The 17807-nt window shown below is 55.6% G+C and overlaps 2 protein-coding genes across 7 annotated transcripts in view; one reads left to right on the forward strand and one right to left on the reverse strand.

The window, feature by feature from the left end:
• TTC21A (tetratricopeptide repeat domain 21A) overlaps window positions 1-1354 on the forward strand; it is a 30778-nt gene extending 29424 nt beyond the window's left edge. For all 4 annotated transcript variants that reach the window (XM_069473460.1, XM_069473462.1, XM_069473461.1 and 1 more), the window contains 4 exons: window positions 79-303; window positions 832-952; window positions 1126-1193; window positions 1277-1354. In XM_069473460.1, coding sequence (XP_069329561.1) covers window positions 79-303; window positions 832-952; window positions 1126-1193; window positions 1277-1354 — 492 coding nt within the window. The remainder of the gene's footprint in view (window positions 1-78; window positions 304-831; window positions 953-1125; window positions 1194-1276) is intronic.
• Window positions 1355-4535: 3181 nt separating this feature from the next.
• On the reverse strand, window positions 4536-17430 carry CSRNP1 (cysteine and serine rich nuclear protein 1). Of its 3 annotated transcripts, none has more exons than XM_069473466.1 (5): window positions 17300-17430; window positions 9327-9569; window positions 7640-7899; window positions 6814-7128; window positions 4536-6716 (listed from the first exon to the last, which is right to left on the reverse strand). In XM_069473466.1, exons 2-5 carry the CDS (start codon window positions 9529-9531, stop codon window positions 5727-5729), a joined length of 1770 nt encoding a protein of 589 aa, XP_069329567.1. In that variant the 5' UTR covers window positions 9532-9569; window positions 17300-17430; the 3' UTR covers window positions 4536-5726. The 3 variants fall into 3 exon arrangements, with proteins under 3 accessions (XP_069329567.1, XP_069329565.1, XP_069329566.1); XM_069473464.1 differs by lacking the exon at window positions 17300-17430 and adding an exon at window positions 16223-16377; XM_069473465.1 differs by lacking the exon at window positions 17300-17430 and adding an exon at window positions 9925-10312.
• Window positions 17431-17807: the final 377 nt, after the last annotated feature.

Here is a 17807-nt window from a genome sequence, read left to right on the forward strand (position 1 = left end):
CGGGGACGGGCGGGAGGCAAAGCAGAGGCCGACCCACTGCCAAGGCGTAGCAACACCTGCTTCCTACCCGCTGTGCAGAAGGACAGCGTCCCCGCCCTGCTGGCCTTGGCGCAGGCCTACATTCTTCTGAAGCAGATCCCCAAGGCACGCACGCAGTTGAAGCGCCTGGCCAAGGCCCCGTGGGTGCTGGCCGAGGCCGAGGACCTAGAGAAAAGCTGGCTCCTGCTGGCCGACATCTACTGCCAGGGCGGCAAGTTCGACCTCGCCTCGGAGTTGCTGCGGCGCTGCGTGCAGTACAACAAGGCGAGGGGGCGCAGTGACGTCGGGGCGACCGGGTGGGGGCGGGGGCGGGGGTTGGGGGTATGGGAGGGTGGTTCCAGAGCTCCAGGAAGGGCGCGCAAGCTTCGGGGACAGAGGAGACACGAAATAGGGACCAGACGGGAAGAAGTGGGACGAGAGGGCACGTGGGGGATAGATGAGGACAGGAACTACAAGCTCAGGCGCGCTGTTCCAGAGGAGGGAACACAATAGCGGAGAGAGATGGGACAAGTTCGTGGGGTCTGGCCAGGAAGGGCATTTGCAGGTGAGAGCGTGCCACGAACCGCGGGACAGAAGGGCTGCGCGGAAAGCGGTTATGCCGGCATCGGGTAGCCCGGCCGGGGGCACACAGTTCATCCCTCGCAAGGGCAGGGGTGCCCCTGGGGTCCCTTTGTGGTTTGGTTTAATGCAGCTCACCGCCGTTCCTTGCCCCCTCCTGGTCCCGGTACCACCTGGCCCCTGGACCGGCTGTGGCTAGCGCTCCACAGAGGCTCTGACCGCCTTTCCCTGCAGTCCTGCTGCAAGGCCTATGAGTACATGGGCTTCATCATGGAGAAGGAGCAGTCCTACAAGGATGCAGCCACCAACTATGAGCTGGCCTGGAAGTATAGTCATCACGCCAACCCTGCCATTGGTAAGGCAGCCAGCCAAGGTCCAAGGTGCACATGGGTGGGATGTGGAAGGGAGGTGGGCTGGAGGACCCCCAACCTGCCCCCAGAACTCGAGGCCTGTACCCTGTTGTGGGAAGCAGAGGGGTTCTCAGATCATCAGGGTGCTACCATTTGTGTTCTCCATGTCCCTGGACAGGTTTCAAACTTGCTTTCAACTACTTGAAAGACAAGAAATTTGTGGAGGCCATCGAAGTCTGCCACAGTGTAAGCCACCAACACTGGCCGGGAGAGGGCCTGCTACAGTGGTGGGGACCCGTCTGATGCTGCACATCCATTCTCTATTCTAGGTCCTCTCAGAACACCCCAACTATCCGAAGATAAGAGAGGAAATTTTGGAAAAGGCCCAGGGGTCCCTGAGGCCCTAGCTGTGGTTCGAGAGGCCCAAGCCAGTGAAGCCATCAATCTACTGAAGTTGTATGGAGGGCTGAGAAGAGGGTCAGTAGAGAAGGGACTCAGAAAATGACATGTTCTTCCCTGTTTCTATACTGTTTGTGGTTTATTTTGATTCATGTCTCATCTGGCCTAAGGGACATCCCAAAGCTTTATGTTTTTAAGGTACAGGAAGTAATTTTGCTCTGGAAAGAAAGCTATCAACTGGCTTAACATCACTGGGCTCGCTGGATACTTTCTAATAGACCTCACTTTTATCCCAGACTCTGTGAGAGGACAGCGGGGACAAAGATGGAGCTCCCAGTAGAATGGTGGTTAGAAAAGTACCCTACAGCTATTTTTAAATTGTTGCCTTCCCTCTCTTGCCTGGTTCCCCGCATCCTGAAGCAACTGTTCCCCCCTGCCATGCTACCCACCGAGTCTGCCTGGCAGTGGGCCCAGGCAGGAGGACCAGCTGCAGAAGGCCCTCCCAGCGCAGGCCCTGTGTGAGAGGGCCTGCGGGTTGCAGGGGCCATTGTCCTACACTGTTCATACGTCTGTCTCGCCTTACCCACTCTCCAACTCTTCAGCTGGTCTTTAACAGTTTGGGACAAACCTGTTTACCCTTGCCTGGCACAGGAAAATACAAGAAAAAATAGTCTCCACTTAGCTTTTGTAAAGGACATTGGCCAACTAATTCATCCTCCAGAAACCCTTTTAATGCCTAAGGCGGCAAATGCAGTGGTCCCTATTTAGATGAATGATGTCAATTGCAACTAGCAAGAGGGTGACAGAGGTCACCTTTGCTGTGCTCCCAATACTGCTCTTCCTGTTTTTCAGGATGGCAATAATGGGCCAGTCTGGCCTCAGGGGAAGGAACTCTGAACTGGGAGTAAGGAGGCCTTTGGATCTCCCCATGTGACCTTCTCAAATCCCTTCCCCTCTCTGAGTGTCAGTGTCCCTATCTGTGGCAGGAAATTAGATTTGTTTCCCAAATCATGGTACAACTCTGCCAGTGATATACAGCAAACATTCTATTTAAAGTTTAATAACTATGTGTCTATACATCATTTTTATATAATAGAGAAGAACTAGCACAACAAACTCAGCAATTCATGGGTGCTTTTCCAAAGGATGGGTAGGATGGGTCTAACTTTTAAACATATTGATACAATTGATTTAAAGGAAAATACTTAGTTCCAGGTACAGTAGCTCATACCTGTAATCCCAGTACTTTGGGAGGCTGAGAGAGCACTTTGGGAGGATTGCTTGAGCCCAAGAGTGTGAGGCTGCAGTGAGCTATGATTGTGCCACTCCACTCCAGCTTGGGCAACAGAACAAGACCCTGTCTCTTAAAAAAAAGAAAAGAACAAAGAAAAATATTTAGAATGGGTAGAATGCAGATATGGGCAGTTTTCAAGAGAAGTCCAGTGACTAAGGTTTAGGAACAGTGAACAGATAAGGATCCCTTTAGAGCAGCATGCATCATCCTTGATGGCTGCGGAGCCTTGTTTTTATAACATACTCCTGGTCACGTGCATGGCCTCTTGGTATGAGCTGGTGATCTGGAATGCTTTCCCCAAGTTACTCCATCTTTCCTGTGGGAAAACCCAGTCCCCTTTCCTGTGATGTGCTTTACAGCCCAGTTTTGTTGGGACAGGTTTATTGAGAGGCAGGTCTGTCTGTATAGAGAATGATGCTGTAAAGGGATTGTACATTAATCATGTTTTTGTTGCTGTAAAACCTAAGTTGTCTTCATTTATCTCAAAAAAAAAAAAAAAAGTCAAGAATTGATCCTGTGGCCCTAGATGGGAGCAGGCAGGACTCGGTCCAGCCATGGGCTGAATCCGTGGGGTAGAAGCCTGTGGAGGCTTCCTGCCATGGCACTGGAGCTGCTGAGGGCTGCCACCCAGACCCCCAGACCGGTCAGAGCAGACCCTCTGAGCCCTTGGAGAGGCCCAAGTTTTGGATCATACATGCTGAAGCAGTCGCTACCAAAGGGTCTCCAGGCACCAGGGAAGGAGGAAGAGACGGGACAACTGAACATACCAGGGTACTCTACCCTGAGAAGCCTAAGGCCTAGCTATCCCTAGCTAAGCTGGTTATAGGGACATACTGCCCCACCACAGGCCAGACTCCAAACCATGAGTCCTCTAATGGCCACTGATACGGCCATGTGGCCATGTCCATGCATGTCCAGGGTCAAGAGACAGATAATTAAAGGACAGGCAAAAATGAAAGGATTAAACATGGAAAAAGAGTGGCAGAAACATGAAAATGGAATGGAAGTTGCAAACTCAGGGCTTGCATGTTCTAGGCACTCTTCTAAATGCTTTGTATGTATGAGCTAAACAAGCCTATGAGGGGAACAGTGTTATTATTTGCACAGTATTGAGGACACCCAGGCACTGAGGGGGTAAGTAATTTGCATGTCACTTCACTAGGTAGAAGAGCTACCACTTGAGCCCAGTGTTGTCTGTGCTCTCACCAGTAAGCCAGAGATGACTGAACCCAGCACATACCAACAGAGGCAGAGAATCAGAGCAAGAAGAGGAGAACCCAAATCTTATCTCCGTCAGTGGTTTCTGATGGAGGAATCATTATCATTCCTAAGGGGGAGGTCGACCTTCCTCAGGCCCCCAGACTGGGGCTCCCCAGAGCAGGGTGCGGCCTGCTCCTCTGGCCTGCAGCCCAGACAGGTCAGACAGGTCTGGCTGGTGCAGAGTGATGAGGTTCTGCAGCTTCCGGTGCCCAAGTCCCCAGGGACAACAGCTGCTGAGCCCATGGCCTCCACCAGCCACATCTCCTTGCCCTGTCCCCACCCAGGTGGGTGACTTCACCCTCAGGGCCAGGCCCCAGCTCAGTGTGCGTGCATGGGAAGGAGGGACCTCGTGTCAGAAGACCTTACTGTTGTTCCCCACTACCACCAGAGGCAACCGCCAGAGAAGAATGAGTTAATCCAAAGGAAAAACCGCTCCATCTGCCTCTCAGCTGGCTCCTGCCTCCAAGCTGACTGGCTCACCTGGAAGGAGGCCAAATGTGCTGTGTACCCCTACTCCCACCCCCAACACAGCTTCAGTGTCCACACTGCCCTGTAGGGCCTGTCTCCCCCTCCGTCCCCACTGCCTCCTGAGAGTGCACCCTTACACCCCATCCCACAAATGCAGACCACACTATTAAAAATAGAGCCTCTTTATTGGTACCTGTAAGCTCAGGTACAAGGTGTTCCCACAAGCACGTAGGCTGGCAAGGCCTCCTAGGCAAGGGGGCATGTCTAGAGCCTGGGTTTCTTGGCACAGACACAGGGAAAAATGAATAAATTATAGTTCTGATACTTAGGGACAATATAGAAATTATGATGCAAAATTCAGTATCAGCAAACAAAAGCCCTAAGGAGCCACCCCTCACCAACTGGCCTCAGGACACGGGCAGGTGTGCCAGACTGGAGTGCAGTGCCCAGAAAGCCCTGAGATAAGTAGTCTGGGACATGCTTTGTGCTCCGAGGTAAACCCCTTGCCCTCTCTGGGCCTTCAACTTCCCCCTTTCTCCTCCTACATAAATGGGCCTGGAATAAAGGCTGTGGCCCCTGGGGAGGAGATGGGCAGAGGCAGGAAGTAGAGGGGGCTGGTGGGACAGAAGGGAGTTTTGGTCACAGCTGGTCAGCCCAGCCCCTCCCCTTGCCCAGACGGTGTTCTTGACCAGCCCCCACCTGCTCAGCCATCCAGGAGCCAGGCAGTTGACACAGTAGATCACAGGGCTCAAATCCAGACCTGGTCTCCACCAAAGCTCAGGCAGGGCAGGGAGCAGGACTACAAGGCAAAAGGGATTCACAAGGGTCTGTGCCCACACCACCCTCAGCACGGCCCACCAGCCACAGAGGAGTAGCCAAAGCCGCCTCAGTCTCCAAATAAATTATGGAAATAAATTAGTCTTCACAGTCCAGAAGATTTAGCCACCCATGGGTCTAGGGCTCAAGGTGGCAGGAGAAGCCACCTGATTTCAGCCCTGTCTCACCATCTGTGGCTAAGGAACATCACACAATGACCAAAAAGTGGTCTGCCAAGCTCTAGGGGAGCCACACTTTCTCCTCTTCCTGGCACGCGTTATGGAGGTGGAAGATCAATGAAGGGCATGGGGGGCTGGGCAGCTGAAAGGGGAACCCCCCTCCCCACCCTCTCTTTAGCACAGAAAAGTTAAAAAAAAATAAATAAATAAATCCAGAGTGTTGCATGAAAACCTGGAGTGTGCACATGGCACCCATGGGTGAGCCAGCCAATGGGAGCCTGTTACATACAGACTTTGGGGAGCCCCAGAATTACAAAAAAGCAGCAACAGGGCTCTTGGGGCTGGGAAAAGGCATTCTAGTCCTCAGACCAGCATAGGCTCCATGAGAGATGCTGGGGCAGGGTCCTCAAACTGGCTGTCGATAAAGGGAGCCAGGGCTTCAGCAGCTGGCTCGGACAAGCCCATGAGGGTCTCCAGGAAGCAAGTGCTGACGTCCCCAGGGGGAGAGAGGCCGGGCAAAGGGAAGTGGGGTGACTCGAGGTTGTCCAGGCTGTCAGACACCTTCTGGGAGGTGTAGTGAGGCCCCAGACTATAATCTGGCAGAGCCTGGAGCAACTCAAAGGAGTCACAGGAAGACAAGCTGAGATCCACTGAGCTGCTCTGGCCAGCATCCACACTGAGCGGCACTGAGGTGCCAGGAAGGCTGCCTTCTCTCGACCCTTCAAGGCTACCGTTTAGGAAGCAGCTGGCATCCAGGTTGGCGTTTTCATCCAGGATCCCTGACGTGAGGCTAGAGCCAGAATAGCTGTGGGTCCAGCTGGCCAGGCCACCAGGGTCACCAGTACCAAAGATGTCAGCTGGGTGGAAGCAGCTGAAGTTGTCCAGGTTCCCCATACCCCCTTCCTCCTTCTCCTCCTCTTCCCCACCGAGGTCAGAGTCACTGAAACTCAGGATCCGCGCCAGGCTGTCATCGTCCATACCAGGCTGGAAACCAGGACCAGGCAGGCCTGGGTGAGTGGGGCAGTCGGGGGCCTCGCTAGTGCCCGATGCTGAGGAAGATGCTGTGGAGGAATCGGTCATGTCGCTGCTGCAGCTGTTGTCTCCCAGCTCACTGTTCACAGGGGGCTTGGCCAGTGGGAAAGTGGGGACCAAGGCCTGCTCCCCAGGGCTTGGTGGGTTGCCCTGGGTGGGGCTCTCCAGCTCCCCAAGGTTCTCGGCCCCCTGCTCCAGCTGCAGGCGGGTGAGTGTATGGATGAAATGGGTCTGAACTCGTGCCTGATTAAATTCCACACGGCCCTTGGGATTCTCACAGCCCTCCTTGCAGCAGCCACAGGGGAATGCTGTGTGGTCCATCTGCAGAGAAAGTAGAGGCAGCACAAGTGAGGATTTCATGGAGCACAAAGAAGCCCCCAGGTTCAGCTCCCCACCCAGCTGGGTCCAACCACCGCACCTGGCACTTGATGCCCGCCAGGCTGCAGCTGCAGGTCTCAGGGTCACAGACCCTATCGCAGTGACAGCCACAGTCCTCCCGGGATTGGCGCAGTGCCTGCAGCTCCCGCTTCTCCTCCCGATCGATCCTTCGAATGCCCGCAGCCCGCAGTAGAGCCCGTCGTCGCCGGGCTGGGTAGGGCTGTAGGAAGTTGACTTCCTCCAACCGGCCACTTGCCACGGCCACTGCCAAGTCCTCTTCCACAGAGGCGTCATCAATGGCATCCACCTCAAGAGGTGGGCCTGCCTCCGCCTTGGCTACCCCGGCGGCCGAAAGCTGCATCCATGGGAGAAAGGGATGTGAGAAGCACAGACAGGACACAGACTTAGCCCCCGTCACACAACAAACACTCCCCAAGTGCTTACTCTGTGCTGGGCACTGTGGATGTGACAGTAAACAAGACAGTGAAGAGCACTGCCCTCAGGGCATTTGCAGAGTGATGTCCTATTCATGCCATTTGCCAGATCACGGACATACTTCCTCCCCAGCCAGCCAGATAAACACTGCCAATGTCACATCAACTCCACATCCCCTCCCCAACAAGGTCAGACAGATTCAGGCACCATGCCCCCGGCCCCTGGGACAACTAGACAGGTGCCCCCACGTGTCTCCCCGTCTGCGGAGAACGTAGGCAACAGACTCCAGTTGAGCCAGTCACTGGGATCATGGGCCCGTTTTCCCATATACATAATGAGCAAGTCAGCACCAAGCCTGCTGTGCCTGCCCCTCATGGTTAGGACTCCAGGAGCTCCCTGAGGGTGTGGGCCACGGAGAGGGGTCTCCCTACCTTCCATCGTAGCATCTCCAGCTTCTCCTCCTTCAAGCGCTGGCGGAGCTTCTCCCGCCGTGCCCGGGCTTGCTCCTGCGTAAACTCGGCCAAGGAGAAGTGGCGACGAGCACTGTGGCGACGGGCCATGCCCAGAGTGCAGCCACCACGGCTGGGCACACTGGTGAAGCCCTGGCACCGGGGGAAGTAGAAGACGGTGATGCCATCAAAGGCTACTCGGCCTGGGCGCTCCCGGGGAGCCCGCTTCAAGATGGACAGGGCTGGAAAGCAGGCAGGGAAGGGCCGGGGGTTAGTTCTCTGTGAGGCACAGCATAACCTCCTGGAAGATCCTGCCCGGCCATCTCCCCGCATCCGTCCCCGCTCCACCCACCTCAAATAAAGAAATGGATCTGAAATTAGGAGCCAGCCTGGCTGAGACTGGAGCTGCTAAAACTGAACACCACACCCGTGTCCACAATGGCTTATTGTTATTTACCAGGCCAAATGACAGTATTTGTAAAATTAAACATCTTTCCCATGCTTACCAGCCATTTATAGGCCCCTTGTACAATTTTCTATAGTTTTAAAAATTGACTTGTAGGACCTCTTTATATATGATATTAGCAACAATAATTATCTGTCTAGCCTATCTAAGGAGATATTTTAGTCTTACATTTTTGTTTATGGCATTATACAAAATAATTTTTAAGGTCTATGTAATCAAAAGTATTATAATCTCTTCCTTTAGAGGAAGACCTTTTTAAGGTCTGTGTAATCAAAGGTATCATAATCTCTTCCTTTAGAGCGTCTATATCTTGCAATAGGCTTAGAAAGGCCTTCCCTTTATAAGTTGTTGATTGTATATTGAATAGCAAGCTATGTATTGGTCTCTACATCAGGTTGAACCAAAAGAAATTACCATAAAATGGTTGAATACAGGCTATTCCATATTTCCACTTAATATTTTAATTCTGTACCCAGATGCTCGAGGGAATTCTCTTTTAAAAGGTTTTCTTTTTGTACTGTTAGATTCTGTGTGCTAAAAATCATAGTTTTTATGTATAATGCGCAGATACACATATAGCACATAAAAAGGTAAAGAGCACGTCTGTGGTATTAAAATTTCATGGAGGGGGTGATCAGAAGGAAAATGACCTTGAGGTTGAGGGGAGTGATAATGAAAAATAAGGTTGAAAAACTGCTCTAGGGCCATCCTTGTCAGTTTGCAATCAGAATTACACAAGCTTGGAAAATTAGGGGGGAAAATCCTTTTCAGTATGTTCGGGCAAAGCCAAACAGCATTTTGACAGGAGAGGGACCGGCTTGACAGGCCCTGTGGCAGAGCGGTGCGGGGCGTGGAACCCCGGCAGTTCCGTTTGTAGGAGGGCAGGGTGCGTGCTGGAGAAACGAAACTGGAACAGAAGGGAGGGGCCGGAGCGGGAAGGCCCCAAGGCCACTCTGAGGAGCTGCATCCTGGACATCATTACTCCCAAGGTCAAAGGTGAGTCGATCTGGGCTCAGGTGCCTCTGGGCAGTGGGCACTGAACGGCCACTCTGTCGTGGGAAGTGGACACAGTGGGGAGGCAAGTAAGGGAGATACAGCCATGGAGACACCCTCCAGGGGCCAAAAGGGTTGTCAGGGGCCGCTAAATCTCATTTTTCAGGAAGGAAGGAGTGTGGTGGGGGGCCCAGGGGAGGGAGGACTCACGGGTGAAACTACGGGGGCCACAGAAGTCGCGGTCAGGCAGCGGGGTCTGATCCCTGAGGCCCTCCTCGTCCGAGTCCCAGGCAGGGGAGACGGAAGAGCTCGGGGAGCAGGAGCGAGAATGGCAGGTGGAGGAGGAAGAGGAAGAGCAGAACGAGGAGTCGTCCTCATCCAGCTGGTCAAATTTCCTCTTCAGCAGCCCAGTCATGGTGGCGCAGGGGTGCTCCAGGGTCTGGGGCAGACAGCCTGCAATGGGAATGAGAAGGCTCTAAGTGGCAGGCTGACAGCAGCAGGTGTCATCCCTCCCACCTACCCTCCGAGGCGTCCCATACCCTCGCTCAGCCCTCCAGCCCTGCCTGAGGTGCTCTTGTGTGCAGGGGACACGGTCTCCAGGAATCTTCTCTGCACAAGACACAGCGCCTCCCTCCAAACTAATAATGCGCAAATCCATAGCCTGGTGCTTTCAAACTCCCACGACCTCTGCCCAAAGCCATCCCAGGAAACCACCACCTTCCCCACCACCTTCTACAACCCACCTACACACGCGCATCCACACCAGCAAGGGCAGGAGGCAGACAGGCCAACAGATGGGCTGACAGACCTCAGCCCGGCTTCACTCATTCCCCGACAGGAATCCTGGGGGCTGACTCACCGGCTGGGTGATTCACACGGCTCGCATCTGTGTGCCTTTGTGTGTGTGTGTGTATGTGTGTGTCCCCGTCTGCACACCCGACTGCCTACACAGCCCTGGTACGGTGGCTCTGCTTCTTCCTCCTCCTCCTCCTCCTCCTCCAGCACACCCACACAGACTCACCACTCTGCACACAGATGAGGCCCGAGGCTGCAAGCCCTTGTTCTAGGGCCAGGCTGACCAGGCACTCTGGGGAACATGCTGGCTGTGACGCTGGTCCCCATTCCCAGACGGAGTACTTTCCCGAGCCCCTCCCCTCCTTGTGATGGAGCTTCTCAGACTTTCCCTCAGAAACCCCCGCTCTGCAGAAGAGAAGTCCCTGCCTCTAGGCCTGTGTGACCAGAGCCGCTCAGTGGATCTTAATGTCCAGTCTTTCCTGTCTATGGCTTTGCCATGTGGAGCACCCCAGGACACACCAGGGTGTCTCCCCTTTGAGGGTCTCTGCCCTCAGCTGAGTGTAACCAGAGACTCCCACAGCCAAGCTGGCTGAGGGGAGGGGGCTTGGACTCCTGCTCCTGCATGCTTCAGCTAATAATAGCCCCTTCCAAGGCCTGGGATCCCCCAGAGGACTCAATCCTAAGGGCTGAGTACAGCTACCTTGTCTCTGTTGCTCCGTCCTGCTGCACTCAGGGCTGGCCCCCAGGAGGTCACCAGAAGGAAGGGAAATGAAGCCAAGCCGAGGCCCCAGTGCTGGGGAACCCTCCCCCACTGCCATCACAGGAAATGAGAACAGGAAAAACCAACCAGAAGGCTGTCTTGGTCTCCTCTTCTCAGGTGTCCCTTCTTAACACCCCTTCCCTTTCTCCCAAGCCTCTCATTATGTCCCTGAATCCTGGAGGGCGTGCTGTCAACCTCCTAACTGGATAAAATTCATCCCAGGGACAGCCTCCCCCAGGCAGGCATGAGAGAAACAAGAAAATCTCCCTCCCTGGCCAATCTCCCACCCTGGGCCTGCGGGAAGAGGACTCACAGATGTTTCCGGGGGCTTCTCAGCGGGTAGTTTCTCAGGCTTGGCACCCTCCTCCCAGGGTCAAACCACAAACAAAAACAACCCAGCTCCCAGCTGACCTGCAGGCCCTCCCAGGAGATGGGGGACTCATGACCCAGAGGTAGGCATGCACACATACGAACACATGCACAGAGCACACAGAAACACACGTGAACAAACACCCACATACCCTGTCCCCATCATAGTCCTGCAGGGAGAACCCATCCTTTCCCAAATTCCAGATGTTGTCTACAGGGTCCCGAATGCCTCCTTCATCACACTCCCAAACCTGAGAACCCCCCAGGGCCAATGGCCCCCTTGATATCTCTGCCTAGCCATCCCTTAGAAACATAAAATTCCACAGGCCCCAAACTGAACCCCTTGTCTGTTCCCCACCCCCCACCCTGTGCCATCTGTTCCTCTTCCTGTGTTCCCTATCTTAGTAACAGCACCGCCACCCACCCAGTTACTCAAGCCAGAAACCTGTATCATCCTCAACTGCTTCCCCCCGCTCCATCTACACCCAGGCATACAAGCCTGGAAGTTCACATAAATCCATTTAATCCACACCAGGCCAGGCACAGGCTCGGTAGGCATCACGGAGGCTGCCTGGTGTGGTATTATGAACTTCGGTTCCAGAACCCGACTGCCCGCGCTTGAACCCTGGCTCGGCTATCAGCTGGCTGGGTAATCCTGGGCAAGCTCCCTAACCTTTCTGTGTCTCCAATTCTTTATCTTAAAACCTCGTGGAGTTGGGCAGTTTACAGGAACCAATACGTGTCAAGTTCTTAGAACAGTGATAAGTGCTCAGCGAATGTGTTATTCTACACGGTAAAAAAGAAAAGAGTGAGCTCCTGGCTACACACAACACAGATGAATCTCACAGACATCATGTTAATGAAAGAAGCCAGACACAAAATGCATGCGAGTTAAGCTCAAGAAAAGGCAAAACCAATCTGTGATGCTACAAGTCAGAATAGTGGTTCCAGGGGGAGGGGCATACACTGAGGCGAGTCACGAGGGAATTTTCTGGGGGGTTCTGGATATGTTCTATGTTGACCTGGTTACATGAGTGTCTAAAATTATAAAAAATTCATCTAGCTCTACACATAAGGTTTGTGTACTGTATGTATTTTATGTGGGTCCCTATCAATTTAAAAAGTTTATTGCCCTTATCACGTCTTTGTCCCCACTACTGCTATCCACACCCCCTGCCACTGCTCCTGCCTTCTCCCTCAGCCATTCTTTACCCTGCAGCCAGAATGATCTTCTTAAACCGCACATTTACCCACCACTGCATGCTTAGAAGCACTCCATAGCTCTCCTCAGGGAAGCCTGCCCTCAGGATCAAGTCCAGAATTCCAGAGGCTGAAGCAGGCCTGGCCCTGGCTTCCCCTCAGCCTCATCATGCAGGACTCTTCCTAACCCCTCTCTATACTCCAGCTGAACATGCAGTTCCCCCAGTGGCCATGTCCCTGCTCACCTCCTGACCTTTGCACAAGATAGAAGCCCCCAGCCTCATTCCCTTTCAGACATCATCTCCAAAGGGGCCTTCTGAATCCCCAACTCCTTCCCCCTGCTTCTCTGGCTCCTGCTATGGACTGAGATCTGTATCCTACCAAAATCCATATGTTGAGGAGGAATTTCCAATGTGATGGTATTGGGGGTGGGGCCTTTGGGAGGTATTAAATTAGGTCACGAATGAGATTAGTACCATAAGAAGAGACACAAGAGAGATGATCTCTCTCTCTCCACCATGTGAGGACACAGCAAGGTGTCCACCTAAAAATCAGGAGGGCCCTTACCAGGCTGGCTGGCACCTTGATCTTGGACTTCCCAACCTCCAGAAGTAAGAAAAGTAAATTTCTATTTAAGCTACCCAGTCAATGGTTTTTTTGTTAGAGTAGCCTGAATTAAGACAGCTCCCATAGGCCCTGGAATTTCCCCATCACAGGCCTTATCTGACCATACTGCAACGGCCTCATTGCTCGTCTGCCTCACAGCAGGCTGAGGCCATCTCTGCCTGGCCATCACTGTGCCCAGGCCTAGGACAGAGTCCGGTATAGAAAGGGCATCTGACAATGTCAGAGGTAGGCAGGCTGGCCCCACACATCAGGTATAAACGCAGAAACAATCTTTATGCACATGAGGTCACTGGGGGCAACCTCATATGTGGAGGGAAGACAGTGTGACCACCTCCTGCTCTTGTCACAGTTAATTTAAGAAGGGGGTCATATGCCCATCCGCCAGCCTGTGCCAGAGGGTTTAAGCAAGAATGGTGTTCAAAAAGGGTTGCTCTGAGGGCAGGAGGGGGAAACTCAGGCTGCAGACAGGTGCCCACGTAGGCATCTCAGGAGACCCCGTTCCCCAAGAGCAAACAGATGGAGAGAGAAGCCAAGGACGCAGGCTCAAACCAGACACCATGGCCCTGCCTCAGGATGTCCACAGGAGAAATTAAGGTGAGGGGCTTAGACCACCAAGGCTGCAAACAGGGAAGAAGAGGCACAGGGAAGCTACGGCCAAGGTGCAGGTTCTAGTGAAGAACCCCTTGCAGGATCTGCAGACCTGGAATGAAGTGATAAATTATCTCCTCCTGGATACTCCTTCGGGGAGGCAGGAGGGGGGAAGCGCCCCTGGATCTCAGGTTCCCTCTGTCCCACCTGGGAATCCGGAGGCTGAGAGAGAGGCAGAGGCTGGAGATGAGACAAAAAGACTGAGCCAGAGACAAGGAGAGGCCAAGTCAGAAAAAGGAATGAAAGATAGTGAAAGAGTCCAAGAAAAGTGTCAGACAGTGAGTCAGAGGGTGGGGGAGGGGCCCTCAGCAGCTACCCAGGAATCAAGATCCTGACCATGGCACTGTTCCCAGGGTGAGCACAGCCCCCTCCTAGGGTCCTGGAGGAAGGAAAGGCAATTCCCAGGAGCTGGCTCAGACAGAAATACCACACCCCCGAGGAGCCCCAGAGACAGGCCCTGAATCAAAGAGAACCAGGCTTCTTCCGGATCTGACTGAGCCCTGAGAATCAGGAGGCCCTCCTGCCACCACACACAGGCATGGGGGGAGGGGGGGCCCGCCCCTCAGGCTCCAGGCCACAGCAACCTACACACTCAGGCCTCACTGTGAGAATCCAGGGAGGGTCACCTCAACTCCGCCTCCACCATCCTCCAAGCAACCAAGGGCTATTTAGGAGAGGAGGGGGCATCTCTAGGCCTCTGAAAAGTCACACCAGCTCTTGTGCCCACCTCAGCAGTCCCACCAAAGCCCCAGCCCCCAGCAGGAGCTGGTCTTAGGGAGGGGCCACCTTTAGCTGCCTTCCCCCTCCAGGAATCTGAAGAATGTGTCCTTTAACCTCAGAGACCCAGGCCTTGGCCAGTCCCCCCCCCAAAAAAACACCTGGGGTCACATGACCCCAGGCCCTCAGGAACTACTTCCTGGGAGAAAGGGAGGGCACTTCTAATCACCTCTGGCCCCCACAGAAAAACCAGCCTGGGCAGCCCAGAGAAGGCAGACAGAAAGCTTTGGTACCCCTCCCCCACCCATCCCTCAGAAAGTGATCTCAGGGGAGGGGACAGTTCCTCAGCCTTGGCCTCCAGCACCTGGCACTGGGTAGGTGCCAAATGTTTGCTGGCTACATGAGGTACTTGCTCCTGCAGAAGGGAAATTGCACCTGGCAATGACTGCCTCCACCTAAGCAGGGCCTCCTTTGCTCGCTCATTCATTCATTCAACAAATATTTATCGAGCCCCCACGATGTGCCAAGCACCGTGGCAGGCACTCCACATACAGGAAGCGAGACCTACACAAATGCTGCCTACCCTCTAGAAGCTGTGAGTTGAGCGGGGAGGAGAACAACCAGTGTAGGGTGCTAGGATGGAGGCTCAGATGGGTGAGGAAGGAGGGGTGAAGCTGGGGGTGAAGACAGGTCTCTCAGAGAAAGCAATGTTGGGAGGGTTCCAGATAGGGGCTCAGCACAGGGGAAGGACTTGAGGAGGAAGAGCCAGAGTGGCCAGCGGGGGAGGGGCAGCCCCAGAGCCTCAGTGCCAGGATAGGCTTTAGCCTGAGGGCACGCGATGCCACAGAAAGGTTTAAGTAGGGAGTGACAATACCAGATTTGCATTTGCAAAAGATGGCTCAGCACAGGGACTGGAGGGGGTGTGGCCGTTGGAGGTGCTGCCAGGGCCAGGTGAGTTGACAGGTCAAGGGCACAGGAGAAAGACAGTGGACTTGGAGACCAAGGCAATTGGAGAAAGAAGAGAGCAGGGCTGTCAGGATTTGGGGGCGGGTGAGGTGATGAGTTACTCTCCAAAGGACTGTGAGACTCAGAGTGGAGGTGTTGGGTGGGCATGGGGAGCCGGGGAGGGACCCTCTCGTCTCAGAAGTGTGGGCTATAGCTGTGTCATTGTGCCGGGGAGCGGGAGTGACTAAGTGTGTGACTGTTGCTGTGATGTGGGCATCTCAACAGTGCGTGCCTGTGAAAGGGCCCCCCGGGAGGGGAAACTGAGGAAGAGGAGGAGTACATGCTGGGGAAGGGAGTGGAGTGCGTGGGAGAGAGCCTACGTGTGCCCGCGGGTGGCCGGTGTAGCAGCGCCCATGACTCACAGCGGTGGCCTCTGCGTGTGACGGTGACTGACAAACAGGTGAGCGTACGACACAATCCCTCCCCTCCCTCCCTCCCTCCCTCCCGGGGTTCGTGACTCACCGAGCCACACTCCTAGCTCATGCCTCCACTACCTCCCTGACCCCCGCCGGCCGGCACACTCTACGGCCCGGGCAACCCCCTCCCCCCCGGGGGAGGGTGCCCGAGAAGGAAGGCGACAAATGTCACCTGCTCTGGCCACGCGAGTAACTTCTGAAAAGTTCTTAGGCAACTAGGTCAAAAGGAAACTCACCCGAGGACGTGCGCACCCCGTCACCTAGCCACCTGCGCGCAACCCTAGCTCGGCCGCCACCCGCACTGAACTCGGGGCGCTGTGACTTCTTAGGGAAACCGCGGCAGGGCGGGGGAGGGGAGCGAAAACCCTGCGACTCCCGCCTCCCAGGCTGCCGGCCCCGAACTCCGGCCGCGGCGCGCAGTCTGCGGCTGAACCGGACAGTCCCAGCCCCGACGCCCGCTCGGGGTGAGGGGGAACGAACGGCAGGGGCTGGAGCAGCGGTGCCACTCGCGCCGGACAATCCCTCCCCAAAGTCCCGTCCAGCTGGGCTCCGAGCCCCTCGGCGCTCACCTGCGATCCGGGCGCTCGCCAAGGACACCGACGCGATCCGCGTCCCAGCGCGGATGGTCCCCGCGCCGCGACAGTGTGCGCGCTCGGCCGTGCAGCCGTCGGTCAAGCAGCCCCTCACTCCGCGCGTCCGGCGGCGGCGGCGGCAGCGGGAGACTGGCTGCGCCCGGCCCCGCCCGCTGCTCCGCCCTCCTCGTCAGTGGAAAACTCCGGGGCTCACGGCGCTGACGCACGCCGGGCCTCCCGCCAGGCCGCCCCGCAGCCCCGCCCCGGAGGCGCCGCCTCCTCCCCCGCCCTGAGCCGGGCGCCGCGGCCCTGGGCCTAGCTGCGGACTCTGACCCCGCGGCGGCGCCTCGGGCGCTCTCCGCCCCCCGCACCCTCCCGCTCTCGCCCGCCAGCGCCCTCCCCCGCCCCGCCCCGCCCCCCGCGCGCTTCCTACGGGCTCTGACATCCAAACCCGCAGAGCCGGGTCGTAAAGATCCCCACCTCGCCCCACCGCCCCCGTTTACAGATGGGTAGACTGAGGCCGGGAGCAGAGCGGAACTCCGCTAGGCCACCGGGCTAAACAGAGGCAGAGCCGAGGTCCCCTACACGCTCCCACCCCCACCCCGCCGGAGACAGGTTATTACAATCCAATCTAAACGTTCCCTCCTCCGCCCCCACCATACCACCCACTCCCAGATCCGCCGGAAAAGTAAACTATGACTGGAGATGAACCTGGGGTGTGTGGGGAGCGGGGAAGGGGGAGAGGGAAAGATATCATCCGTGGGCCTGACCACAGGACCTGCCCATGGACCACAAATCCTTACCCTGCATTAGTTCTGAACTGGGGGTTCTAGGAACCAGCTTCCCCACTCCCATCCCATCCCTTCTTTAAAAAAAAAAAAAAAAAAAAGGTCTAGTGTCTTCCGGGCCAGACCCTGGCCACTTAAAATGGCCCACTGCCTTCTTTGCTCCCGCCAAGGCCTTTCCTGACTCGGGGCCAACGCTCCCTGTACTGCATGCCCAGGCAGCCAAGTCCTGGCCCAGAGTCCACCCTCGGCCCCACTTCCCAACCTCAGGTCCGATTCTACCCGTCACCTTGAGCGTTTCCACCCGCACACCTTTGCTGCAGCTTGGAACGCCTTGTTGCCCTCTCCGCTTACCAGAATCCCAACGCCTTTAAGGGCTCAGCTTGCACTGCCTCCTCCAGGGAGCCTTCGAGGGAGCCTGACCCTCCCCCTCCCAGTCCTGCTCCCGCTGCATTCTGGGTTCTTCTGCCTGTCCTAGATGAATACTGTCAGCGACTAGCCCAGCCCTCGGGATTCCATTCTACCTTCCTCCAGGTGGGGGATGGGGGGACCTCCTGTCCTGGATGGCATCTGGGGTGGAGGTGATGGCAAAGGCCCCTCTTCAGTCACAGGTGTGTATGTGGAGGGGCCAGGCAGGGGTCTGCCCACCTTTCCATGGAAGAACAATAGGAGGAAAGCAGATTGGGAGAAGATAAAGCCCCGGTCCCTCCTGATGCGTTGAGTGTGTGTACCTGGGGGCCTGCAGCGGGGGTGTCTGGGCAGCTGCAGCCAAGCTTCCAGTGGCTTCCCAGTGCCCT

This window comes from Eulemur rufifrons, chromosome 7, assembly GCF_041146395.1.
Source record: "Eulemur rufifrons isolate Redbay chromosome 7, OSU_ERuf_1, whole genome shotgun sequence".
NCBI classification, from domain to species: domain Eukaryota; kingdom Metazoa; phylum Chordata; class Mammalia; order Primates; family Lemuridae; genus Eulemur; species Eulemur rufifrons.